Source organism: Aotus nancymaae, unplaced genomic scaffold, assembly GCF_030222135.1.
Source record: "Aotus nancymaae isolate 86718 unplaced genomic scaffold, 86718_ANA_hifiasm-v0.15.2.pri h1tg000139l, whole genome shotgun sequence".
NCBI classification, from domain to species: domain Eukaryota; kingdom Metazoa; phylum Chordata; class Mammalia; order Primates; family Aotidae; genus Aotus; species Aotus nancymaae.
Genome location: NW_026988554.1, coordinates 315,835 through 342,110, shown reverse-complemented (window position 1 = coordinate 342,110; position 26,276 = coordinate 315,835). Strand labels below are relative to the sequence as shown.

At 62.9% G+C, this 26,276-nt stretch overlaps 1 protein-coding gene across 1 annotated transcript in view; it reads left to right on the top strand.

The window, feature by feature from the left end:
- Positions 1–23,080: 23,080 nt before the first annotated feature.
- LOC135272865 (germinal-center associated nuclear protein-like) overlaps positions 23,081–26,276 on the top strand; it is a 54,343-nt gene continuing 51,147 nt past the window's right edge. The window contains exons 1-2 of the mRNA XM_064371579.1: positions 23,081–23,119; positions 24,640–25,949. Of these exons, the coding sequence (XP_064227649.1) occupies positions 24,731–25,949 (1,219 nt within the window). The 5' untranslated portion in view covers positions 23,081–23,119; positions 24,640–24,730. The remainder of the gene's footprint in view (positions 23,120–24,639; positions 25,950–26,276) is intronic.

Here is a 26,276-nt window from a genome sequence, read left to right as displayed (position 1 = left end):
CCAGGGGCCTAGGTCTCTGTACGGTGGTTGTTGCCAGGGGGCCTGGGTCTCTGGACGGGTAGGTGCCAGGGGTCCTTGGTCTCTGGACGGGGGCAGGTTCCAGGGGGCCTGGGCCTCGGTAGGTGCCGGGTTCCAGGGCCTCTGGACAGGGAAAGGTGCTGGGGGGACTGGGTCTCTGGACAGGGGCTGGTGCCGGGGGCCTGGGTCTCTGAACGGGGATAGGTGCCGGGATCCAGGGCCTCTGGACAGAGGTAGGTGACGGGGGCCTGGGTCTCCGGACAGGGTAGGGGCTGGGGGCCTGGTTCTCTGGAAAGGGTTAGGTGTCGGGGTCCTGGGTCGCTGAACAGGGGAAGGTGTTGCGGTCCTGTGCCTCTGGACAGGGGTAGGTATTGGGGGACCTGGGTCTTTAGACAAGGGTAGGTGTGGGGTCCTGGGCCTCTGGACAGGGGCAGGTGCCGGGGTCCAGGGCCTCTCGACAGGGGCACGTGCCGTGGGGCCTGGGTCTCTGAACAGGGGTAGGTGCCGGGGGCCTGGGTCTCTGGACAGGGGCTGGTGCTGGGGGCCTGGGTCTCTCAACGGGGGTAGGTGCCTGGGGCCTGGGTCTCTGGACAGGGACAGGTGCCTGGGGGCCTGGGACTCGACATGGGTAGGTCCCGGGATCCAGGGCCTCTGGATACGGGCAGGTTCCGGGGGTCCTGGGTCTCTTGACAGGGGCAAATGCAGGGGCGCCTGGGTCTCTGGACAGGGATAAGTGCTGGCTGGCCTGGGTCTGGGGACAGGGGTAGGTTCCCGGGGGGCCCGGGTCTCTGTACAGGGGTACGTGCCGGGGTCCAGGGCCTCTGCACAGGGCTAGGTGCTGGGGGCCCTGTGTTTCTGGACAGGGTAGGTGCCGGGGGCCTGGGTCTCTGGACAGGGGTAGGTGCCTGGGGGCCTGGGTCTCTGGACATGGGTAGGTGCGGGGTGCTGGACAGGGGTTGGTGTTGGGGGACCTCGGCCTCTGTACAGGGGTAGGTGTTGGGGGACCTTGGTCTCTGGACAGGGGTAGGTGCGGGATCCTGGGCTTCTGGACAGAGGCAGCTGCCGGGGGTTGGGGTCTTTCGACAGGGGCAGATGCCGAGGGGCCTAGGCCTTGGTAGGTGCCGGAGTCCAGGGCCTCTGAACAGGGGCAGGTGCCGGGGTTTAGGTCTCTGTACAGGGGCAGGTGCCGGGGGGGCCTGGGTCTGTGGACAGGGGAAGGTGCCGGGGGGGCTGGGTGTCTGGACAGTGGTAGGTGTCGGAGGGGCTGGGTGTCTGGATAGTGGTAGGTGCCGGGGGGCCTGGTTCTCTGGACAGGGGTAGGTGCCGGGGGTCCTCGGTCTCTGGACAGGGGTAGGTGCCGGCGTGCCTGGGTCTCTGGACATGTTTAAGAGCCGGGGGTCCTGAATCTCTGGACAGGGGTAGGTGCCCGGAGCCTGGGTCTCTGGACAGGGTAGGTGCCGGGGGGCCTGGGTCTCTGGACAGGGGTAGGTGCCGGGGGTCCTCGGTCTCTGGACGTGGTAAGTGCCATGGGCCTGAGTCTCTGGACAGGGGTAGGTGCCAAGGGTCCTCGGTCTCTGGACAGGGTAAGTGTCGTGGGCCTGAGTCTTCGGATAGGGGTAGGTGCCGGGGAGCCTGGTCCTCTGGACAGGGATAGGTGCCGGGGGGCCTGGGCCTGTGTAGGTGCCGGGGTCCAGGGCCTCTGGATAGGGGCAGGTGCCAGGGGGCCTTAGTCTCTGGACAGGGGTAGGTGCCGGGGGGCCTGGGCCTGGATAGGTGTCGCGGTCCAGGGCCTCTGGACAGAGGCATGTGCCGGGGGGCCTGGGTCTGTGGACAGCGGTAGGTTCCGGGGGACCTGGGTCTCTGGACAGAGGCAGGTGCCGGGGGGCCTGGGTCTCTTGACACAGGTACGTGCCAGGGGTCTTGGTCTTTGGACAGTGGTAGGTGCCGGGGGGCCTGGGTCTCTGGACAGGGGCAGGTGCTGGGGCCTGGGTCTCTGAACGGGGGTGGGTTCTGGGGGCATGGGTCTCTAGACGATGGTAGGTGCCGGGGGGCCAGGGCCTGGGTAGGTTCCGAGGTCCAGGGCCTCTGGACAGGGGCAGGTACTGGGGGGCCTGGGTCTCTGAACGGGGGTAGGTGCCAGGGGGCCTGGGTCTCTGGACAGGGGTAGGTGCCGGGGGTCCTGGGTCTCTGAACAGGGGTATGTGCCGGGGGGCCCGGGTCTCTGCACAGGGGTAGGTGCCGGGGGGCCCGGGTCTCTTGACAGGTACAGGGGCCGGGGGGCCTGGGTATCCGGACGGGTACCCTGGCCAGGGTCCAGGGCATCTGGACATGTTCAGGTGCCGCGGGCATGGGTCTTTTCACACGGGCAGATGCGGGGGCGCCTATGTCTCTGGACAAAGGTAGGTGCCGGAGGGCCTGGGTCTCTGGACAGGGGTAGATGCCGGCGTGCCTGGGTCTCTGGACAGGTGTAGGTGCCGGGGGTCCTGAATCTCTGGACAGGGGTAGGTGCCCGCCGCCTGGGTCTCTGGACAGGGGTAGGTGCCGGGGGGCCTGGGTCTGTGGATAGGGGTAGATGCCGGGGTCCAGGGCCTCTGGACAGGGCTAGGTGCCGGGGGCCCGGGTCTCAGGACAGGGGTAACTGCCGGAGGCCTGGGTCTCTGGACAGGTGTAGGTGCCGGGACGCCTTGGTCTTTGGATAGGGGTAGGTGCTGCGGGGCCTGGGTCTCTGGAAGGGGCAGGTGCCTTGGTCTCTGTATAGGGGTAGGTGCTGGGGGGCCTGGGTCTCTGGAAGGGGCAGGTGCTGGGGGCCTAGGTCTCTGAACGGTGGTTCGTGCCAGGGGGCCTGGGTCTCTGGACGGATAGGTGCCAGGGGTCCTTGGTCTCTGGACGGGGTCAGGTTCCCGGGGACCTGGGTCTCTGGACAGAGGCAGGTGCCGGGGGGCCTGGGTCTCTTGACTCAGGTACGTGCCAGGGTTCTTGGGTCTTTGGACAGTGGTAGGTGCCGGGGGGCCTGGGTCTCTGGACAGGGGCAGGTGCTGGGGCCTGGGTCTCTGGACATGGGTAGGTGCGGGGTGCTGGACAGGGGTTGGTGTTGGGGGACCTCGGCCTCTGTACAGGGGTAGGTGTTGGGGGACCTTGGTCTCTGGACAGGGGTAGGTGCGGGATCCTGGGCTTCTGGACAGAGGCAGCTGCCGGGGGTTGGGGTCTTTCGACAGGGGCAGATGCCGAGGGGCCTAGGCCTTGGTAGGTGCCGGAGTCCAGGGCCTCTGAACAGGGGCAGGTGCCGGGGTTTAGGTCTCTGTACAGGGGCAGGTGCCGGGGGGGCCTGGGTCTGTGGACAGGGGAAGGTGCCGGGGGGGCTGGGTGTCTGGACAGTGGTAGGTGTCGGAGGGGCTGGGTGTCTGGATAGTGGTAGGTGCCGGGGGGCCTGGTTCTCTGGACAGGGGTAGGTGCCGGGGGTCCTCGGTCTCTGGACAGGGGTAGGTGCCGGCGTGCCTGGGTCTCTGGACATGTTTAAGAGCCGGGGGTCCTGAATCTCTGGACAGGGGTAGGTGCCCGGAGCCTGGGTCTCTGGACAGGGTAGGTGCCGGGGGGCCTGGGTCTCTGGACAGGGGTAGGTGCCGGGGGTCCTCGGTCTCTGGACGTGGTAAGTGCCATGGGCCTGAGTCTCTGGACAGGGGTAGGTGCCAAGGGTCCTCGGTCTCTGGACAGGGTAAGTGTCGTGGGCCTGAGTCTTCGGATAGGGGTAGGTGCCGGGGAGCCTGGTCCTCTGGACAGGGATAGGTGCCGGGGGGCCTGGGCCTGTGTAGGTGCCGGGGTCCAGGGCCTCTGGATAGGGGCAGGTGCCAGGGGGCCTTAGTCTCTGGACAGGGGTAGGTGCCGGGGGGCCTGGGCCTGGATAGGTGTCGCGGTCCAGGGCCTCTGGACAGGGGCATGTGCCGGGGGGCCTGGGTCTGTGGACAGCGGTAGGTTCCGGGGGACCTGGGTCTCTGGACAGAGGCAGGTGCCGGGGGGCCTGGGTCTCTTGACACAGGTACGTGCCAGGGGTCTTGGTCTTTGGACAGTGGTAGGTGCCGGGGGGCCTGGGTCTCTGGACAGGGGCAGGTGCTGGGGCCTGGGTCTCTGAACGGGGGTGGGTTCTGGGGGCATGGGTCTCTAGACGATGGTAGGTGCCGGGGGGCCTGGACCTGGGTAGGTTCCGGGGTCCAGGGCCTCTGGACAGGGGCAGGTACTGGGGGGCCTGGGTCTCTGAACGGGGGTAGGTGCCAGGGGGCCTGGGTCTCTGGACAGGGGTAGGTGCCGGGGGTCCTGGGTCTCTGGACGGGGGTAGGTGCCGGGAGACCTGGGCCTGGGTAGGTGCCAGGGTCCAGGGCCTCTCGACAGGGGCAGGTGCCGGGGTCCTGGGTCTATGGACGGGACACGTGCCAGAGGCCTGGGTCTCTGGGCAGGGGTATGTCCAGTCCCGGGGGGCCTGGGACTGGCTAGGTGCCGGGGGTCCTGGGCCTCTCGACAGGGGCAGGTGCCGGAGGTTTGGGTCTCTCGACAGGGGCAGAGACTGGCTGAGCAGAAGCTCTTTCGTTAGATCCCATTTATCAATTTTGGCTTTTGTTGCAATGGCTTTTGCTGTTTTAGTCATGAAGTCTTTGCCCTTGCCTATGTCCTGGATGAGATTGCTTAGGTTTTCTTCTAGGGTATTTATAGTTTTAGTTTTTATGTTTGCGTCTTTAATCCATCTTAATTTTTGTGTAAGATGTAAGGAATGGGTCTAGTTTCTGTTTTCTGCATATGGCTAGCCAGTTTTCCCAGCACCATTGATTAAATTGGGAACCCTTTCCCCATTGCTTGTTCTTGACAGATTTGTGGAAGATCAGATGGTTGTGGACGCGTGGTGTTATTTCTGAGGTCTCTGTTCTGTTCCTTTGGTCTACATATTTAGTTCGTACCGGTACCATGCTGTTTTGGTTACTGTGTCCCTTTAGAACAGTCTCAAGTCAGGTAGTGTGATCCCTCCAGCTTTGTTCTTTTGACTTAGGATTGTCTTGGCTATACGGGCTCTTTTTTGGTTTCACATGAAATTTAAAGTAGTTGTTTCTGGTTTTGTGAAGAAAATCAGTGGTAGCTTGAGGGGAATAGCATTGAATTTACAAATTACTTTGGGCAGTATGGCCATTTTCACGATAATGATTCTTTCGACCCACGAGCATGGAATGTTTTTCCGTTTGTTTGTGTCCTCTCTTATTTCTTTGAGCGGTAGCTTGTAGTTCTCCTTGAAGAGGTCCTTCACTTCCCTTGTAAGTTGTCTTCCTAGGTAATTTATTTTCTTTGTAACAATTGTGAATGGGAGGAGTTCACTCAAGGTTTGGCTCTCTGCTTGCCTGAGATGATGGGGTTTTGTAAATATACACTCATGTTGTCTGCAAACAGAGACAATTTGATGTCCTCTCTTCCTGTTTGAATACACTTTGTTTCTTTTTTTTTGCTTGATTTCTCTGGCCAGAGCTTCCAATACTATGTTGAATAGGAGTGGTGAAAGCCGGCATCCTTGTCTTGTGCTGGATTTAAAGGGAATGATTCCAGCTTTTGCCCATTCATTATGGTACTGGCTATGGGTTTGTCATTAATAGCTCTTACTATTTAGAGATAGTTCTGTCAACACCTAGTTTATGGAGAGTTTTTAGCATGAAAGGGTGTTGAATTTGATCAAAGACCTTTTCTGCATGTATTGAGATAATCATGTGTGGTTTTTTTTTTGGTCATTGGCCAGGGATATGTGCCGGGGGCCTGGTTCTCTGCACAGGTTAGGTGCCGGGATCCAGGGCATCTGGACAGGGCTAGGTGCCGGGAGCCCAGGGTCTCTGGACAGAGGTAGTTGCTGGGGCCCTGGGCCTGGGTAGGTGCTAGGGTCCAGTGCCTCTGGACAGGGGCAGGTGCCAGAAGGCCTGGGTCGGTCTCTGGACAGGGTTAGGTGCCTGGGGGCCTGGGTCTCTGGACAGGGGTATGTGCCCGGGTCCAGGGCCTCTGGGCAGGGGCAGGTGCTGGGGGCCTGGTTCTCTGGACAGGGGTAGATGCTGGGGGCCTTGGTCTCTGGACAGGGATAGGTGTACGGTCCTGGAAAGGGGTAGGTGTTAGGGGTCCTCGGCCTCTGGAAAGGGGCAGGTGCAGGGGTCCAGGGCCTCTGGACAGGGGCAGGTGCCGAGGGTCTGGGCCTCTGGACAGGCGCAGGTGCCGGGGCGCATGGGTCTTTGGACAGGGGTAGGTGCCGGGGGCCTGAGTCTCTAGAAACTGGTAGGTGCCGGGGTCTGGGTCTCTGAACAGGGGTAGGTGCCAGGGCCCTGGGTCTCTGAACAGGGGTAGGTGCCAGGGCCCTGGGTCTCTGAACAGGGGTAGGTGCCAGGGGCCTGAGTCTCTGGACAGGGGCTGGTGCCGAGGAGCCTGGGTCTCTGGACAGGGGCAGGTGCCGAGGTCCAGGGCCTCTGGACAGGGCTAGGTGCCGGAGGCCCTGGGTCTCTGAACCCTGGTAGGTGCCGAGGGGCCTGGGACTTAATAGGTGCTGGGCTCTAGGGCCTCTGGACAGAGGCAGTTGCCGGGGGGCCTGGGTCTCTAGACAGGGGTAGGTGCTGGGGTCCTGGGTCTCTGGACAGGGGTAGCTGCCAGGGTCCTGGGTCTCTGGACATGGGTAGGTGCCGGGGGCCTGGGTGTCTGGACAGGGTTAGGTGCCGGGGTCCTGCGTCTCTGGACGGGATAGGTGCCGGGGGCCTGTGTCTGTGGACAGGGTTAGGTGCCGGGGGTTCTTGGTTTCTTGACAGGGGTAGGTCCCGGGGGGCCTGCGTCTCTGGACAGGGGTAGGTACCGGGGGCCTGTGTCTCTGGACAGGGGTAGGTGCCGGGGTCCAGGGCCTCTGGACAGGGCTAGGTGCCGGGGGACCTGATGTCTCTGGACAGGGCTTGGTGCCGGGGGGCCTGGATCTGTGGATAGTTGTCGGTGCCGAGGGGCCTGGGACTGGGTAGGTGCCGGGGTCCAGTTCCTCTGGACAGAGGCAGGTCCTGGGGTCCAGTGCCTCTGGACAGAGGCAGGTCCTGGGGAGCCTGGGTCTCTGGAAGGGGTAGGTGTCGCGGGGCCTGCATCTCTGGACAGGGCTAGATGTGGGGTCCTGGACCGGGGTAGGTGTTGGGGTCCTGGGCCTCTGGACAGGGGTAGGTGCCGGGGGCCTGGGTCTGTGGACAGGGGTAGGTGCCGGGGGCCTGGGTCTCTGGACGGGGGTAGGTGCCGGGGCCTGTGTCTCAGGACAGGGGTAGGTGCCGGGGTCCAGGGACTCTGCACAGAGCTGGGTGCCGGGGGCCCTGGGTCTCTGGACAGGGGTAGGTGCCGGGGAGCCTGGGTCTCTGGACAGGTGTTGGTGCCGGGGTCCCCGGTCTCTGTACAGGGTAGGTGCCAGGGGCCTGGGTCTCTGGACAGGCGTAGGTGTCAAGAGTCCTGGGTCTCTGTACGGGAGTAGGTGCCAGGGGGCCTGGGCCTGGGTAGGTGCCGGGGTCCAGGGTGTCTGGACCGGGTCAGGTGCCGGTGGGCCTTGATCTCTGGACGGGGCCAGGTGCCGGGGCCCTGGGCCTCTGAACGGGGGTATCTGCCGGAGTCCAGGTCCTCTAGACGGGGTAGGTCCCGGGGGACTGGGTTTCTGGACAGGGGTAGGTGCCAGGGGTCTTGGTCCTCTGGACGGGGTAGGTGCCGGGGGCCTGGGTCTCTCGACAAGGGTAAGTGCCTGGGGGCCTGGGCCTCTGGAGAGGGGTAGGTGCCGGGGTGCCTGGGCCTGGGTAGGTGCCGGGGTCCAGGGCCTCTGGACAGGGGCAGGGGCCGGGGGCCCTGGGTCTCCGGACAGGGGCAGGTGCGGGGGGCCTGGGTTTCTGAACGGCGGGGGTAGGTGCCGGGGTGCCTCGGTCTCTGGACAGGGATAGGTGCCGGACTCCATGGCCTCTGGATGGGGTAGGTGCAGGGGGCCTGGGTGTCTGGACAGCTATAGGTGCCGGGGGGCCTTGGCCTGGGTAATTGCTGGGGTCCAGGGTGTCTGGACGGGGCAGCTGTCGGGGGCCAGGGTCTCTGAACGCGGGTAGCTGCCGGGGTCCAGGGCCTCTGCACAGGGGTAGGTGCCTGGGGGCCTGGGTCTCTAGACAGGGGTAGGTGCCGGGGTCCTGGGTCTCTGGACAGGGGTAGCTGCCGGGTTCCTGGGTCTCTGGACATGGGTAGGTGCCGGGGGCCTGGGTGTCTGGACAGGGTTAGGTGCCGGGGTCCTGCGTCTCTGGACGGGATAGGTGCCGGTGGCCTGTGTCTGTGGACAGGGTTAGGTGCCGGGGGTTCTGGGTTTCTTGACAGGGGTAGGTCCCGGGGGACCGGCGTCTCTGGACAGGGGTAGGTACCGGGGGCCTGTGTCTCTGGACAGGGGTAGGTGCCGGGGTCCAGGGCCTCTGGACAGGGCTAGGTGCCGGGGGACCTGATGTCTCTGGACAGGGCTTCGTGCCGGGGGGCCTGGATCTCTGGATAGTTGTCGGTGCCGAGGGGCCTGGGACTGGGTAGGTGCCGGGGTCCAGTGCCTCTGGACAGGGGTATGTGCCGGGGTCCAGGGCCTCTGGGCAGGGGTAGGTGCCCAGGGGCCTGGGTCCCTGGACAGGGTAGGTGCTAGGGGCCTGGTTCTCTGGACAGGGGTAGGTTCTGGGGGGCCTTGGTGTCTGGACAGGGATAGGTGCGTGGTCCTGGAAAGGGGTAGGTGTTAGGGGTCCTCGGCCTCTGGACAGGGGCAGGTGCAGGGGTCCAGGGCCTCTGGACAGGGGCAGGTGCCGAGGGTCTGGGCATCTGGACAGGCGCAGGTGCCGGGGCGCATGGGTCTTTGGACAGGGGTAGGTGCCGGGGGCCTGAGTCTCTAGAAAGTGGTAGGTGCCGGGTTCTGGGTCTCTGAACAGGGGTAGGTGCCGGGGTCTGGGTCTCTGAACAGGGGTAGGTGCCAGGGGCCTGGGTCTCTGGACAGGGGCAGGTGCCGAGGTCCAGGGCCTCTGGACAGGGCTAGGTGCCGGAGGCCCTGGGTCTCTGACCCGGGGTAGGTGCCGAGGGGCCTGGGACTTAGTAGGTGCTGGGCTCTAGGGCCTCTGGACAGAGGCAGTTGCAGGGGGGCCTGGGTCTCTAGACAGGGGTAGGTGCCGGGGTCCTGGGTCTCTGGACAGGGGTAGGCGCCGGTATCCTGGGTCTCTGGAAAGGGTAGGTGCTGGGGGTTGGGTCTCTGGACAGGGGTAGGTGTTTGGGGATTTTGGTCTCTGGACAGGGGAAGGTGCGGGGTCCTGGGTCTCTCGAAAGAGGCAGGTGCCGTGTGTTTGGGTCTCTGGACAGGGTCAGGTGCCGAGGGGCCTTGGCCTGGGTAGGTGCCGGGGTCCAGGGCCTCTGAACAGGGGCAGGTGCCGGGGGTTTAGGTCTCTGGAGAGGGGCAGGTGCCAGGGGCCTGGGTCTCCGGACAGGGGTAGGTGCTGGGGGGCCTGGGTCGCTACACAGGGGTAGGTGCCTAGGTGCTTGGGTCTCTGGACAGGTGCAGGGAGCGGGGGGCCTGGGTATCTGGACAGGGGCAGGTGCCGGGGTTCAGGGCATCTGGACATGTTCAGGTGCTGGGGTCCTGAGTCTCTGGACAGCTGTAGGTGCCGAGGGGCCTTGGTCTCTGGACAGGGTCAGGTGCCGAGGGGCCTTGGCCTGGGTAGGTGCCGGGGTCCAGGGCCTCTGAACAGGGGCAGGTGCCGGGAGTTTAGGTCTCTGGAGAGGGGCAGGTGCCAGGGGCCTGGGTCTCTGGACAGGGGTAGGTGCTGGGGGCCTGGGTCTCTACACAGGGGTAGGTGCCTAGGTGCTTGGGTCTCTGGACAGGTGCAGGGACCGGGGGGCGTGGGTATCTGGACATGTTCAGCTGCCGGGGTCCTGAGTCTCTGGACAGGGGTAAGTGCCGGAGGCCTGGGTCTCTGGACAGGTGTAGGTGCCGGGACGCCTTGGTCTTTGGACAGGGGTAGGTGCTGCGGGGCCTGGGTCTCTGGAAGGAGCAGGTGCCTTGGTCTCTGTATAGGGGTAGGTGCTGGGGGCCTGGGTTTCTGGAAGGGGCAGGTGCCAGGGGCCTAGGTCTCTGTACGGTGGTTGTTGCCAGGGGGCCTGGGTCTCTGGACGGGTAGGTGCCAGGGGTCCTTGGTCTCTGGACGGGGGCAGGTTCCAGGGGGCCTGGGCCTCGGTAGGTGCCGGGTTCCAGGGCCTCTGGACAGGGAAAGGTGCTGGGGGGACTGGGTCTCTGGACAGGGGCTGGTGCCGGGGGCCTGGGTCTCTGAACGGGGATAGGTGCCGGGATCCAGGGCCTCTGGACAGAGGTAGGTGACGGGGGCCTGGGTCTCCGGACAGGGTAGGGGCTGGGGGCCTGGTTCTCTGGAAAGGGTTAGGTGTCGGGGTCCTGGGTCGCTGAACAGGGGAAGGTGTTGCGGTCCTGTGCCTCTGGACAGGGGTAGGTATTGGGGGACCTGGGTCTTTAGACAAGGGTAGGTGTGGGGTCCTGGGCCTCTGGACAGGGGCAGGTGCCGGGGTCCAGGGCCTCTCGACAGGGGCACGTGCCGTGGGGCCTGGGTCTCTGAACAGGGGTAGGTGCCGGGGGCCTGGGTCTCTGGACAGGGGCTGGTGCTGGGGGCCTGGGTCTCTCAACGGGGGTAGGTGCCTGGGGCCTGGGTCTCTGGACAGGGACAGGTGCCTGGGGGCCTGGGACTCGACATGGGTAGGTCCCGGGATCCAGGGCCTCTGGATACGGGCAGGTTCCGGGGGTCCTGGGTCTCTTGACAGGGGCAAATGCAGGGGCGCCTGGGTCTCTGGACAGGGATAAGTGCTGGCTGGCCTGGGTCTGGGGACAGGGGTAGGTTCCCGGGGGGCCCGGGTCTCTGTACAGGGGTACGTGCCGGGGTCCAGGGCCTCTGCACAGGGCTAGGTGCTGGGGGCCCTGTGTTTCTGGACAGGGTAGGTGCCGGGGGCCTGGGTCTCTGGACAGGGGTAGGTGCCTGGGGGCCTGGGTCTCTGGACATGGGTAGGTGCGGGGTGCTGGACAGGGGTTGGTGTTGGGGGACCTCGGCCTCTGTACAGGGGTAGGTGTTGGGGGACCTTGGTCTCTGGACAGGGGTAGGTGCGGGATCCTGGGCTTCTGGACAGAGGCAGCTGCCGGGGGTTGGGGTCTTTCGACAGGGGCAGATGCCGAGGGGCCTAGGCCTTGGTAGGTGCCGGAGTCCAGGGCCTCTGAACAGGGGCAGGTGCCGGGGTTTAGGTCTCTGTACAGGGGCAGGTGCCGGGGGGGCCTGGGTCTGTGGACAGGGGAAGGTGCCGGGGGGGCTGGGTGTCTGGACAGTGGTAGGTGTCGGAGGGGCTGGGTGTCTGGATAGTGGTAGGTGCCGGGGGGCCTGGTTCTCTGGACAGGGGTAGGTGCCGGGGGTCCTCGGTCTCTGGACAGGGGTAGGTGCCGGCGTGCCTGGGTCTCTGGACATGTTTAAGAGCCGGGGGTCCTGAATCTCTGGACAGGGGTAGGTGCCCGGAGCCTGGGTCTCTGGACAGGGTAGGTGCCGGGGGGCCTGGGTCTCTGGACAGGGGTAGGTGCCGGGGGTCCTCGGTCTCTGGACGTGGTAAGTGCCATGGGCCTGAGTCTCTGGACAGGGGTAGGTGCCAAGGGTCCTCGGTCTCTGGACAGGGTAAGTGTCGTGGGCCTGAGTCTTCGGATAGGGGTAGGTGCCGGGGAGCCTGGTCCTCTGGACAGGGATAGGTGCCGGGGGGCCTGGGCCTGTGTAGGTGCCGGGGTCCAGGGCCTCTGGATAGGGGCAGGTGCCAGGGGGCCTTAGTCTCTGGACAGGGGTAGGTGCCGGGGGGCCTGGGCCTGGATAGGTGTCGCGGTCCAGGGCCTCTGGACAGGGGCATGTGCCGGGGGGCCTGGGTCTGTGGACAGGGGTAGGTTCCGGGGGACCTGGGTCTCTGGACAGAGGCAGGTGCCGGGGGACCTGGGTCTCTTGACACAGGTACGTGCCAGGGGTCTTGGTCTTTGGACAGTGGTAGGTGCCGGGGGGCCTGGGTCTCTGGACAGGGGCAGGTGCTGGGGCCTGGGTCTCTGAACGGGGGTGGGTTCTGGGGGCATGGGTCTCTAGACGATGGTAGGTGCCGGGGGGCCAGGGCCTGGGTAGGTTCCGAGGTCCAGGGCCTCTGGACAGGGGCAGGTACTGGGGGGCCTGGGTCTCTGAACGGGGGTAGGTGCCAGGGGGCCTGGGTCTCTGGACAGGGGTAGGTGCCGGGGGTCCTGGGTCTCTGAACAGGGGTATGTGCCGGGGGGCCCGGGTCTCTGCACAGGGGTAGGTGCCGGGGGGCCCGGGTCTCTTGACAGGTACAGGGGCCGGGGGGCCTGGGTATCCGGACGGGTACCCTGGCCAGGGTCCAGGGCATCTGGACATGTTCAGGTGCCACGGGCATGGGTCTTTTCACACGGGCAGATGCGGGGGCGCCTATGTCTCTGGACAAAGGTAGGTGCCGGAGGGCCTGGGTCTCTGGACAGGGGTAGATGCCGGCGTGCCTGGGTCTCTGGACAGGTGTAGGTGCCGGGGGTCCTGAATCTCTGGACAGGGGTAGGTGCCCGCCGCCTGGGTCTCTGGACAGGGGTAGGTGCCGGGGGGCCTGGGTCTGTGGATAGGGGTAGATGCCGGGGTCCAGGGCCTCTGGACAGGGCTAGGTGCCGGGGGCCCGGGTCTCAGGACAGGGGTAACTGCCGGAGGCCTGGGTCTCTGGACAGGTGTAGGTGCCGGGACGCCTTGGTCTTTGGATAGGGGTAGGTGCTGCGGGGCCTGGGTCTCTGGAAGGGGCAGGTGCCTTGGTCTCTGTATAGGGGTAGGTGCTGGGGGGCCTGGGTCTCTGGAAGGGGCAGGTGCTGGGGGCCTAGGTCTCTGAACGGTGGTTCGTGCCAGGGGGCCTGGGTCTCTGGACGGATAGGTGCCAGGGGTCCTTGGTCTCTGGACGGGGTCAGGTTCCCGGGGACCTGGGTCTCTGGACAGAGGCAGGTGCCGGGGGGCCTGGGTCTCTTGACTCAGGTACGTGCCAGGGTTCTTGGGTCTTTGGACAGTGGTAGGTGCCGGGGGGCCTGGGTCTCTGGACAGGGGCAGGTGCTGGGGCCTGGGTCTCTGGACATGGGTAGGTGCGGGGTGCTGGACAGGGGTTGGTGTTGGGGGACCTCGGCCTCTGTACAGGGGTAGGTGTTGGGGGACCTTGGTCTCTGGACAGGGGTAGGTGCGGGATCCTGGGCTTCTGGACAGAGGCAGCTGCCGGGGGTTGGGGTCTTTCGACAGGGGCAGATGCCGAGGGGCCTAGGCCTTGGTAGGTGCCGGAGTCCAGGGCCTCTGAACAGGGGCAGGTGCCGGGGTTTAGGTCTCTGTACAGGGGCAGGTGCCGGGGGGGCCTGGGTCTGTGGACAGGGGAAGGTGCCGGGGGGGCTGGGTGTCTGGACAGTGGTAGGTGTCGGAGGGGCTGGGTGTCTGGATAGTGGTAGGTGCCGGGGGGCCTGGTTCTCTGGACAGGGGTAGGTGCCGGGGGTCCTCGGTCTCTGGACAGGGGTAGGTGCCGGCGTGCCTGGGTCTCTGGACATGTTTAAGAGCCGGGGGTCCTGAATCTCTGGACAGGGGTAGGTGCCCGGAGCCTGGGTCTCTGGACAGGGTAGGTGCCGGGGGGCCTGGGTCTCTGGACAGGGGTAGGTGCCGGGGGTCCTCGGTCTCTGGACGTGGTAAGTGCCATGGGCCTGAGTCTCTGGACAGGGGTAGGTGCCAAGGGTCCTCGGTCTCTGGACAGGGTAAGTGTCGTGGGCCTGAGTCTTCGGATAGGGGTAGGTGCCGGGGAGCCTGGTCCTCTGGACAGGGATAGGTGCCGGGGGGCCTGGGCCTGTGTAGGTGCCGGGGTCCAGGGCCTCTGGATAGGGGCAGGTGCCAGGGGGCCTTGGTCTCTGGACAGGGGTAGGTGCCGGGGGGCCTGGGCCTGGATAGGTGTCGCGGTCCAGGGCCTCTGGACAGGGGCATGTGCCGGGGGGCCTGGGTCTGTGGACAGCGGTAGGTTCCGGGGGACCTGGGTCTCTGGACAGAGGCAGGTGCCGGGGGGCCTGGGTCTCTTGACACAGGTACGTGCCAGGGGTCTTGGTCTTTGGACAGTGGTAGGTGCCGGGGGGCCTGGGTCTCTGGACAGGGGCAGGTGCTGGGGCCTGGGTCTCTGAACGGGGGTGGGTTCTGGGGGCATGGGTCTCTAGACGATGGTAGGTGCCGGGGGGCCTGGGCCTGGGTAGGTTCCGGGGTCCAGGGCCTCTGGACAGGGGCAGGTACTGGGGGGCCTGGGTCTCTGAACGGGGGTAGGTGCCAGGGGGCCTGGGTCTCTGGACAGGGGTAGGTGCCGGGGGTCCTGGGTCTCTGGACGGGGGTAGGTGCCGGGAGACCTGGGCCTGGGTAGGTGCCAGGGTCCAGGGCCTCTCGACAGGGGCAGGTGCCGGGGTCCTGGGTCTATGGACGGGACACGTGCCAGAGGCCTGGGTCTCTGGGCAGGGGTATGTCCAGTCCCGGGGGGCCTGGGACTGGCTAGGTGCCGGGGGTCCTGGGCCTCTCGACAGGGGCAGGTGCCGGAGGTTTGGGTCTCTCGACAGGGGCAGAGACTGGCTGAGCAGAAGCTCTTTCGTTAGATCCCATTTATCAATTTTGGCTTTTGTTGCAATGGCTTTTGCTGTTTTAGTCATGAAGTCTTTGCCCTTGCCTATGTCCTGGATGAGATTGCTTAGGTTTTCTTCTAGGGTATTTATAGTTTTAGTTTTTATGTTTGCGTCTTTAATCCATCTTAATTTTTGTGTAAGATGTAAGGAATGGGTCTAGTTTCTGTTTTCTGCATATGGCTAGCCAGTTTTTCCAGCACCATTTATTAAATTGGGAACCCTTTCCCCATTGCTTGTTCTTGACAGATTTGTGGAAGATCAGATGGTTGTGGAGGCGTGGTGTTATTTCTGAGGTCTCTGTTCTGTTCCTTTGGTCTACATATTTAGTTCGTACCGGTACCATGCTGTTTTGGTTACTGTGTCCCTTTAGAACAGTCTCAAGTCAGGTAGTGTGATCCCTCCAGCTTTGTTCTTTGGACTTAGGATTGTCTTGGCTATACGGGCTCTTTTTTGGTTTCACATGAAATTTAAAGTAGTTGTTTCTGGTTTTGTGAAGAAAATCAGTGGTAGCTTGAGGGGAATAGCATTGAATTTACAAATTACTTTGGGCAGTATGGCCATTTTCACGATAATGATTCTTTCGACCCACGAGCATGGAATGTTTTTCCGTTTGTTTGTGTCCTCTCTTATTTCTTTGAGCGGTAGCTTGTAGTTCTCCTTGAAGAGGTCCTTCACTTCCCTTGTAAGTTGTCTTCCTAGGTAATTTATTTTCTTTGTAACAATTGTGAATGGGAGGAGTTCACTCAAGGTTTGGCTCTCTGCTTGCCTGAGATGATGGGGTTTTGTAAATATACACTCATGTTGTCTGCAAACAGAGACAATTTGATGTCCTCTCTTCCTGTTTGAATACACTTTGTTTCTTTTTTTTTGCTTGATTTCTCTGGCCAGAGCTTCCAATACTATGTTGAATAGGAGTGGTGAAAGCCGGCATCCTTGTCTTGTGCTGGATTTAAAGGGAATGATTCCAGCTTTTGCCCATTCATTATGGTACTGGCTATGGGTTTGTCATTAATAGCTCTTACTATTTAGAGATAGTTCTGTCAACACCTAGTTTATGGAGAGTTTTTAGCATGAAAGGGTGTTGAATTTGATCAAAGACCTTTTCTGCATGTATTGAGATAATCATGTGTGGTTTTTTTTTTGGTCATTGGCCAGGGATATGTGCCGGGGGCCTGGTTCTCTGCACAGGTTAGGTGCCGGGATCCAGGGCATCTGGACAGGGCTAGGTGCCGGGAGCCCAGGGTCTCTGGACAGAGGTAGTTGCTGGGGCCCTGGGCCTGGGTAGGTGCTAGGGTCCAGTGCCTCTGGACAGGGGCAGGTGCCAGAAGGCCTGGGTCGGTCTCTGGACAGGGTTAGGTGCCTGGGGGCCTGAGTCTCTAGAAACTGGTAGGTGCCGGGGTCTGGGTCTCTGAACAGGGGTAGGTGCCAGGGCCCTGGGTCTCTGAACAGGGGTAGGTGCCAGGGGCCTGGGTCTCTGAACAGGGGCTGGTGCCGAGGAGCCTGGGTCTCTGGACAGGGGCAGGTGCTGAGGTCCAGGGCCTCTGGACAGGGCTAGGTGCCGGAGGCCCTGGGTCTCTGAACCCTGGTAGGTGCCGAGGGGCCTGGGACTTAATAGGTGCTGGGCTCTTGGGCCTCTGGACAGAGGCAGTTGCCTGGGGGCTTGGGTCTCTAGACAGGGGTAGGTGCCGGGGTCCTGGGTCTCTGGACAGGGGTAGCTGCCGGGGTCCTGGGTCTCTGGACATGGGTAGGTGCCGGGGGACTGGGTGTCTGGACAGGGTTAGGTGCCGGGGTCCTGCGTCTCTGGACGGGATAGGTGCCGGGGGCCTGTGTCTGTGGACAGGGTTAAGTGCCGGGGGTTTTTGGTTTCTTGACAGGGGTAGGTCCCGGGGGGCCTGGGTCTCTGGACAGGGGTAGGTACCGGGGGCCTGTGTCTCTGGACAGGGGTAGGTGCCGGGGTCCAGGGCCTCTGGACAGGGCTAGGTGCCGGGGGACCTGATGTCTCTGGACAGGGCTTGGTGCCGGGGGGCCTGGATCTGTGGATACTTGTCGGTGCCGAGGGGCCTGGGACTGGGTAGGTGCCGGGGTCCAGTTCCTCTGGACAGAGGCAGGTCCTGGGGTCCAGTGCCTCTGGACAGAGGCAGGTCCTGGGGAGCCTGGGTCTCTGGAAGGGGTAGGTGTCGCGGGGCCTGCATCTCTGGACAGGGCTAGATGTGGGGTCCTGGACCGGGGTAGGTGTTGGGGTCCTGGCCCTCTGGACAGGGGTAGGTGCCGGGGGCCTGGGTCTGTGGACAGGGGTAGGTGCCGGGGGCCTGGGTCTCTGGACGGGGGTAGGTGCCGGGGTCTGTGTCTCAGGACAGGGGTAGGTGCCGGGGTCCAGGGACTCTGCACAGAGCTGGGTGCCGGGGGCCCTGGGTCTCTGGACAGGGGTAGGTGCCGGGGAGCCTGGGTCTCTGGACAGGTGTTGGTGCCGGGGTCCACGGTCTCTGTACAGGGTAGGTGCCAGGGGCCTGGGTCTCTGGACAGGCGTAGGTGTCAAGAGTCCTGGGTCTCTGTACGGGAGTAGGTGCCAGGGGGCCTGGGCCTGGGTAGGTGCCAGGGTCCAGGGTGTCTGGACCGGGTCAGGTGCCGGTGGGCCTTGATCTCTGGACGGGGCCAGGTGCCGGGGTCCTGGGCCTCTGAACGGGGGTATCTGCCGGAGTCCAGGTCCTCTAGACGGGGTAGGTCCCGGGGGACTGGGTTTCTGGACAGGGGTAGGTGCCAGGGGTCTTGGTCCTCTGGACGGGGTAGGTGCCGGGGGCCTGGGTCTCTCGACAAGGGTAAGTGCCTGGGGGCCTGGGCCTCTGGAGAGGGGTAGGTGCCGGGGTGCCTGGGCCTGGGTAGGTGCCGGGGTCCAGGGCCTCTGGACAGGGGCAGGGGCCGGGGGCCCTGGGTCTCCGGACAGGGGCAGGTGCGGGGGGCCTGGGTTTCTGAACGGCGGGGGTAGGTGCCGGGGTGCCTCGGTCTCTGGACAGGGATAGGTGCCGGGCTCCATGGCCTCTGGATGGGGTAGGTGCAGGGGGCCTGTGTGTCTGGACAGCTGTAGGTGCCTTGGGGCCTTGGCCTGGGTAATTGCTGGGGTCCAGGGTGTCTGGACGGGGCAGCTGTCGGGGGCCAGGGTCTCTGAACGCGGGTAGCTGCCGGGGTCCAGGGCCTCTGCACAGGGGTAGGTGCCTGGGGGCCTGGGTCTCTAGACAGGGGTAGGTGCCGCGGTCCTGGGACTCTGGACAGGGGTAGCTGCCGGGTTCCTGGGTCTCTGGACATGGGTAGGTGCCGGGGGCCTGGGTGTCTGGACAGGGTTAGGTGCCGGGGTCCTGCGTCTCTGGACGGGATAGGTGCCGGGGGCCTGTGTCTGTGGACAGGGTTAGGTGCCGGGGGTTCTGGGTTTCTTTGACAGGGGTAGGTCCCGGGGGACCGGCGTCTCTGGACAGGGGTAGGTACCGGGGGCCTGTGTCTCTGGACAGGGGTAGGTGCCGGGGTCCAGGGCCTCTGGACAGGGCTAGGTGCCGGGGGACCTGATGTCTCTGGACAGGGTTTGGTGCCGGGGGGCCTGGATCTCTGGATAGTTGTCGGTGCCGAGGGGCCTGGGACTGGGTAGGTGCCGGGGTCCAGTGCCTCTGGACAGGGGTATGTGCCGGGGTCCAGGGCCTCTGGGCAGGGGTAGGTGCCCAGGGGCCTGGGTCCCTGGACGGGGTAGGTGCTGGGGGCCTGGTTCTCTGGACAGGGGTAGGTTCTGGGGGGCCTTGGTGTCTGGACAGGGATAGGTGCGTGGTCCTGGAAAGGGGTAGGTGTTAGGGGTCCTCGGCCTCTGGACAGGGGCAGGTGCAGGGGTCCAGGGCCTCTGGACAGGGGCAGGTGCCGAGGGTCTGGGCCTCTGGACAGGCGCAGGTGCCGGGGCGCATGGGTCTTTGGACAGGGGTAGGTGCCGGGGGGCCTGAGTCTCTAGAAATTGGTAGGTGCCGGGTTCTGGGTCTCTGAACAGGGGTAGGTGCCAGGGGCCTGGGTCTCTGGACAGGGGCTGGTGCCGAGGAGCCTGGGTCTCTGGACATGGGCAGGTGCCGAGGTCCAGGGCCTCTGGACAGGGCTAGGTGCCGGAGGCCCTGGGTCTCTGACCCGGGGTAGGTGCCGAGGGGCCTGGGACTTAGTAGGTGCTGGGCTCTAGGGCCTCTGGACAGAGGCAGTTGCCGGGGGGCCTGGGTCTCTAGACAGGGGTAGGTGTCGGGGTCCTGGGTCTCTGGACAGGGGTAGGCGCCGGTATCCTGGGTCTCTGGAAAGGGTAGGTGCTGGGGGTTGGGTCTCTGGACAAGGGTAGGTGTTTGGGGATTTTGGTCTCTGGACAGGGGAAGGTGCGGGGTCCTGGGTCTCTCGAAAGAGGCAGGTGCCGTGTGTTTGGGTCTCTGGACAGGGTCAGGTGCCGAGGGGCCTTGGCCTGGGTAGGTGCCGGGGTCCAGGGCCTCTGAACAGGGGCAGGTGCCGGGGGTTTAGGTCTCTGGAGAGGGGCAGGTGCCAGGGGCCTGGGTCTCCGGACAGGGGTAGGTGCTGGGGGGCCTGGGTCGCTACACAGGGGTAGGTGCCTAGGTGCTTGGGTCTCTGGACAGGTGCAGGGAGCGGGGGGCCTGGGTATCTGGACAGGGGCAGGTGCCGGGGTTCAGGGCATCTGGACATGTTCAGGTGCTGGGGTCCTGAGTCTCTGGACAGCTGTAGGTGCCGAGGGGCCTTGGTCTCTGGACAGGGTCAGGTGCCGAGGGGCCTTGGCCTGGGTAGGTGCCGGGGTCCAGGGCCTCTGAACAGGGGCAGGTGCCGGGAGTTTAGGTCTCTGGAGAGGGGCAGGTGCCAGGGGCCTGGGTCTCTGGACAGGGGTAGGTGCTGGGGGGCCTGGGTCTCTACACAGGGGTAGGTGCCTAGGTGCTTGGGTCTCTGGACAGGTGCAGGGACCGGGGGGCGTGGGTATCTGGACATGTTCAGGTGCCGGGGTCCTGAGTCTCTGGACAGCTGTAGGTGCCGGGGTGCCTTGGTCTCTGGACAGGGGCAGGTGCTGGGGGGCCTGGGTCCCTTGACAGGGGCAGGTGCCGGGGTCCAGGGCCTCTGGACAGGGCTAGGTGCCGGGGTGCCTGAGTCTCTGGACAGGGGTAGCTGCTGGGGGCGGGTGTCTCTGGGCAGGTGTAGGTGCCAGGGGTCCTGAGTCTCTGGACAGGGGAGGTGCCGGGGGCCCGGGTCTCAGGACAGGGGTAGATGCCGGGGTCCTGAGTCTCTGGACAGGGGTAAGTGCCGGAGGCCTGGGTCTCTGGACAGGTGTAGGTGCCGGGACGCCTTGGTCTTTGGATAGGGGTAGGTGCTGCGGGGCCTGGGTCTCTGGAAGGGGCAGGTGCCTTGGTCTCTGTATAGGGGTAGGTGCTGGGGGTTCTGGGTCTCTGGAAGGGGCAGGTGCCGGGGGCCTAGGTCTCTGAACGGTGGTTGTTGCCAGGGGGCCTGGGTCTCTGGACGGGTAGGTGCCAGGGGTCCTTGGTCTCTGGACGGGGGCAGGTTCCAGGGGGCCTGGGCCTCGGTAGGTGCCGGGTTCCAGGGCCTCTGGACAGGGAAAGGTGCTGGGGGGACTGGGTCTCTGGACAGGGGCTGGTGCCGGGGGCCTGGGTCTCTGAACGGGGATAGGTGCCGGGATCCAGGGCCTCTGGACAGAGGTAGGTGACGGGGGCCTGGGTCTCCAGACAGGGTAGGGGCTGGGGGCCTGGTTCTCTGGAAAGGGTTAGGTGTCGGGGTCCTGGGTCGCTGAACAGGGGTAGGTGCGGGGTCCTGAACAGGGGTAGGTGTTGCGGTCCTGTGCCTCTGGACAGGGGTAGGTATTGGGGGACCTGGGTCTTTAGACAAGGGTAGGTGTGGGGTCCTGGGCCTCTGGACAGGGGCAGGTGCCGGGTTCCAGGGCCTCTCGACAGGGGCACGTGCCGTGGGGCCTGGGTCTCTGAACAGGGGTAGGTGCCGGGGGCCTGGGTCTCTGGACAGGGGCTGGTGCCGGGGGCCTGGGTCTCTCGACGGGGGTAGGTGCCTGGGGCCTGGGTCTCTGGACAGGGACAGGTCCCTGGGGGCCTGGGACTCGACATGGGTAGGTCCCGGGATCCAGGGCCTCTGGATACGGGCAGGTTCCGGGGGTCCTGGGTCTCTTGACAGGGGCAAATGCAGGGGCACCTGGGTCTCTGGACAGGGATAAGTGCTGGCTGGCCTGGGTCTGGGGACAGGGGTAGGTTTCCGGGGGGCCCGGGTCTCTGGACAGGGGTACGTGCCGGGGTCCAGGGCCTCTGCACAGGGCTAGGTGCCGGGGGCCCTGGGTCTCTGGACAGGGGTAGGTGCCTGGGGGCCTGGGTCTCTGGACATGGGTAGGTGCGGGGTGCTGGACAGGGGTTGGTGTTGGGGGACCTCGGCCTCTGTACAGGGGTAGGTGTTGGGGGACCTTGGTCTCTGGACAGGGGTAGGTGCGGGGTCCTGGGCTTCTGGACAGAGGCAGCTGCCGGGGGTTGGGGTCTTTCGACAGGGGCAGATGCCGAGGGGCCTAGGCCTTGGTAGGTGCCGGAGTCCAGGGCCTCTGAACAGGGACAGGTGCCGGGGTTTAGGTCTCTGTACAGGGGCAGGTGCTGGGGTCTGGGTCTGTGGACAGGGGAAGGTGCCGGGGGGGCTGGGTGTCTGGACAGTGGTAGGTGTCAGAGGGGCTGGGTGTCTGGATAGTGGTAGGTGCCGGGGGGCCTGGGTCTCTGGACAGGGGTAGGTGCCAGGGGCCTGGGTCTCTGGACAGGCGTAGGTGTCAAGAGTCCTGGGTCTCTGTACGGGAGTAAGTGCCAGGGGGCCTGGCCCTGGGTAGGTGCCGGGGTCCAGGGTTTCTGGACAGGTTCAGGTGCCGGTGGGCCTTGATCTCTGGACGGGGCCAGGTGCCGGGGTCCTGGGCCTCTGAACGGGGGTATCTGCCGGAGTCCAGGGCCTCTAGACGGGGTAGGTCCCGGGGGACTGGGTTTCTGGACAGGGGTAGGTGCCAGGGGTCTTGGTCCTCTGGACGGGGTAGGTGCCGGGGGCCTGGGTCTCTCGACAAGGATAAGTGCCTGGGGGCCTGGGCCTCTGGACAGGGGTAGGTGCTGAGGGGCCTGGGCCTGGGTAGGTGCCGGGGTCCAGGGCCTCTGGACAGGGGCAGGGGCCGGGGGCCCTGGTTCTCCGGACAGGGGCAGGTGCGGGAGGCCTGGGTTTCTGAACGGCGCGGGTAGGTGCCGGGGTGCCTGGGTCTCTGGACAGGGATAGGTGCCGGGCTCCATGGCCTCTGGATGGGGTAGGTGCAGGGGTCCTGTGTGTCTGGACAGGTGTAGGTGCCGGGGGGCCTTGGTCTGGGTAATTGCTGGGTTCCAGGGTGTCTGGACGGGGCAGCTGTCGGGGTCCAGGGTCTCTGAACGCGGGCAGCTGCCGGAGTCCAGGGCCTCTGCACAGGGGTAGGTGCCTGGGGGCCTGGGTCTCTAGACAGGTGTAGGTGCGGGGTCCTGGGCTTCTGGACAGAGGCAGCTGCCGGCGGTTGGGGTCTTTCGACAGGGGCAGATGCCGAGGGGCCTAGGCCTTGGTAGGTGCCGGAGTCCAGGGCCTCTGAACAGGGGCAGGTGCCGGGGTTTAGGTCTCTGTACAGGGGCAGGTGCTGGGGGCCTGGGTCTGTGGACAGGGGAAGGTGCCTGGGGGGGCTGGGTGTCTGGACAGTGGTAGGTGTCGGAGGGGCTGGGTGTCTGGATAGTGGTAGGTGCCGGGGGGCCTGGGTCTCTGGACAGGGGTAGGGCCGCGGGGGGCCTGGGTCTCTGCACAGGGGTATATGCCGGGGTCCTGGGTCTCTGCACAGGGGTAGGTGCCGGGGGGCCCGGGTCTCTACCCGGGGCGGGGGCGCCGTTCCCCGAGACGGGGCGGCTGGGCGGTGCGCACGAGCGTGGCGAGGTGGGGAGGGACAGGGCGGGAGACAGGTGAGCGTGTGGGGCGGACCCACGCGGATGACTGCGACGCTCCCGTTTGGGAGACTAGGAACCCGCCCGCACGTACTGGGCTCGAGACCCGGTAAAGGGCGCGAGCGAGGCGGACCCGCCCCACCGGAAGCTCCGCCACCTGGCAGGGTGCCGAGGGCGGAACCGGATCGCGGCGGAACCCGGTAGTACTGCGGGAGCTGGAAATCGGTCCGCCGCGTTTTCGGTCCTCCGCGTTTTCCGTCCGCGGTGCGCAGTGGCAGTGTCGCGGCTGCCGGCTGGGCTTGCGCCTCTCGTCCTTTCAGGGGGTCCGGGAGCTGCGCGGGCCTCGGGGTCCAGCGGCGAGACGGTGATCGAGGGGGTTGGGCCGGCGCCGGGCCCTCCCCGTCATCTCTAAGGGAGCGCTGCGTCGTCGGCGGCCCCGGCGAGCCCGGCGCGTGACCGCGGCCTCCGCCTTTCGGGCTGCGCTGGGCGGAAGCTTAGGCTTCCGGGCACGCCGTCCCCGCCGGGTTCCGCAGCTCCGTGGCGGCGCCTCACCCTTCGGCCGGCTGCGGGGTCGCCAGGGCGGTAAAGGAGTGCGCGAGGACGCGCTTGGCGCGCAGCCGCCCCAAGGGAAGCCGGTTGGGAGGAGGCCCCGAAACGCTAACGTTCTGTCTGCGTTACGGTCCGGTTCTCCGGCTGTAGAGAGTGCAGGCGGTCGGGAGAAATCCATCTCTTAAGTCGTAAGGAGGAACAGCGTTCATTTTCTTACTGCCAGTGGAGGTTTTTCATGAATTTACCAACTCAGTCATTCGGCCATTTTTTTTTTTTTTTTTTAATCTTAAAGGATCACGCTTTATTTTATTTTATTTTTTTTTTTATTGCATTTTAGGTTTTGGGGTACATGTGAATAACATGCAAGGTTGTTGCACAGGTGCACACGTGGCAGTATGATTTGCTGCCTCCCTCCCCTTCACCTATATCTGGCATTTCTCCCCATGCTATCCCTCCCCAACTCCCCACCCCCCCACTATCCCCCCTCCCCTCCAACAGACCCCCATGTATAGTGCTCCCCTCCCTGTGTCCATGTGTTCTCCTTGTTCAACACCCGCCTATGAGTGAGAACATGTGGTGTTTGATTTTGTGTTCTTGTGTCAGTTTGCTGAGAATGATGTTTTCCAGGTTCATCCATGTCCCTACGAAGGATGTGAACTCCTCCTTTTTAATGGCTGCATAATATTCCATGGTGTATATGTGCCACATTTTTCCTGTCCAGTCTATCATTGATGGGCATTTGGGCTGGTTCCAGGTCTTTGCTATTGTAAACTGTGCTGCAATGAACATTCGTGTGCATGTGTCCTTATAGTAGAACGATTTATAATCCTTTGGATATATGCCCAGTAATGCGATTGCTGGGTCAAATGGAATTTCTATTTCTAGGTCCTTGAGGAATCGCCACACTGTCTTCCACAGTGGTTGAACTAATTTACACTCCCAACAGTGTAAAAGTGTTCCTATTTCTCCACATCCTCTCCAGCATCTGTTTTCTCCAGATTTTTTAATGATCGCCATTCTAACTGGCGTGAGATGGTATCTCAATGTAGTTTTGATTTGCATTTCTCTGATGACCAGTGATGATGAGCATTTTTTCATATGTTTGTTGGCCTCATGTATGTCTACTTTAGGATCACGCTTTAAACCTCTGTAACAAAGTAATTATTTGTACCGGTCTCTACACCATTCTCTAACAAAAGAACCCGTTGGCTCTCAGAAAATAATAGTCCTTTGTCTGCCTTTGGAATAGTTATCCTTATATGACTGTGTTCAAAAATTCCTTTCTTAATTTTGTAGCAGAACGTAGCTGTGATGATCTGAATTTTTGTCTTTCAGCTTGTTATGAAGACGAAGGGGAGGCTGTTTCAGAACGCCAATTAGTTTTGTACACGTAATACTTATTACCTTCTAATAATTGGATCAGAAGATGAACCCAACTAATCCTTTCAGTGGGCAGCAGCCTAGTGCTTTTTCGGTGTCTTCTGGTAGTTGCGTAACAACATTCCCATCCAAGGCGCCGTTTCGATTTGGTCAGCCTCTTTTTGGACAAAACAGTACCTTATGTGGGAAGAGCTCAGGATTTTCCCAGGTATCCAGCTTTCCAGCATCTTCTGGAGTGAGTCACTCCTCTTCAGCGCAAACATTAGGGTTCACCCAAACCTCAACTGTTGGACTCTTTTCTGGACTTGACCACACATCCACCTTTGTAGCTACCTCTGGGCCTTCAAGTTCATCTGTGCTGGGAAACCCAGGATTTAGTTTTAAATCACCCACCGGTGTTGGGGCTTTCCCAAGCACTTCTACTTTTGGACAAGAAACTGGAGAAATAGTGAGTTCTGGTTTTGGGAAAACGGAATTCGGTTTTAAACCTCTGGAAAACGCAATGTTCAAACCAATACTGGGGGCTGCTGCTGAGCCAGAGAAAACCCAGAGCCAAATTGCTTCCGGGTTTTTCACATTTTCCCACCCAATTAGTGCCCCTGGAGGCCTGACCCCTTTCTCTTTTCCTCAAGTAACAAGTAGTTCAGCTACCAATTCAAATTTTACCTTTTCAAAACCAGTTAGTAGCAATAATTCATTATCTGCTTTTACCCCTGCTTTGTCAAACCAAAATGTAGAGGAAGAGAAGAGAGGACCTAAGTCAGTGTTTGGAAGTTCTAATAATAGCTTCAGTAGCTTCCCTGTGTCGTCATCTGCAGTTTTGGGTGAACCCTTCCAGGTCAGCAAAGCAGGTGTCAGGCAGGGGCGTGAAGAAGCTGTTTCCCAGGTGGAACCACCTCCCAGCCTAATGAAAGGCCTGAAAAGGAAGAAGGACCAGGATCGCTCCCCAAGGAGACATGGCCATGAGACAGCAGAAGATTCTGATCCTCTGTCCAGGGGGGATCATCCTCCAGATAAACGACCTGTCCGCCTGAATAGACCCCGGGGAGGTACTTTGTTTGGTCGGACAATACAGGATGTTTTCAAAAGCAATAAAGAAGTAGGTCGCCTGGGCAACAAGGAGTCCAAAAAGGAAATTGGCTTTGTTGAGTCTGCAGAAAGTGACCACGTGGCTACCCAAGGAGGGAGCCAGTCTCTACTGGCACCTTCCCGGATTGCAGGTTTGAATAAAGAGGAAGAAACTGAAAGTAGAGAAAAAAAAGGAGGTGAGTTCTGAAAATGTGGAACATAGTGTAAATCCTGCTGGCAGTTTCCCAGTAAGTTTCTCTGGGTGTTAGCTTGATTTTTCAGATAAATCTCCTCTAAACATTAGGGATTCTAGGCTGGGCGCGGTGGCTTATGCTTATAATCTCAGCACCTTGGGAGGCTGAGGTGGGTGGATCACAAGGTCAAGAGTTCGAGACCAGCCCGGCCAACATGGTGAAACCCCTCTTCTACTAAAAATACCAAAATTAGCCGGATGTGGTGGCGGGCCCCTGTAATCCCAGCTACTCTGGAGGCTGAGGCAGGGAGAATCACTTGAACCCAGGAGG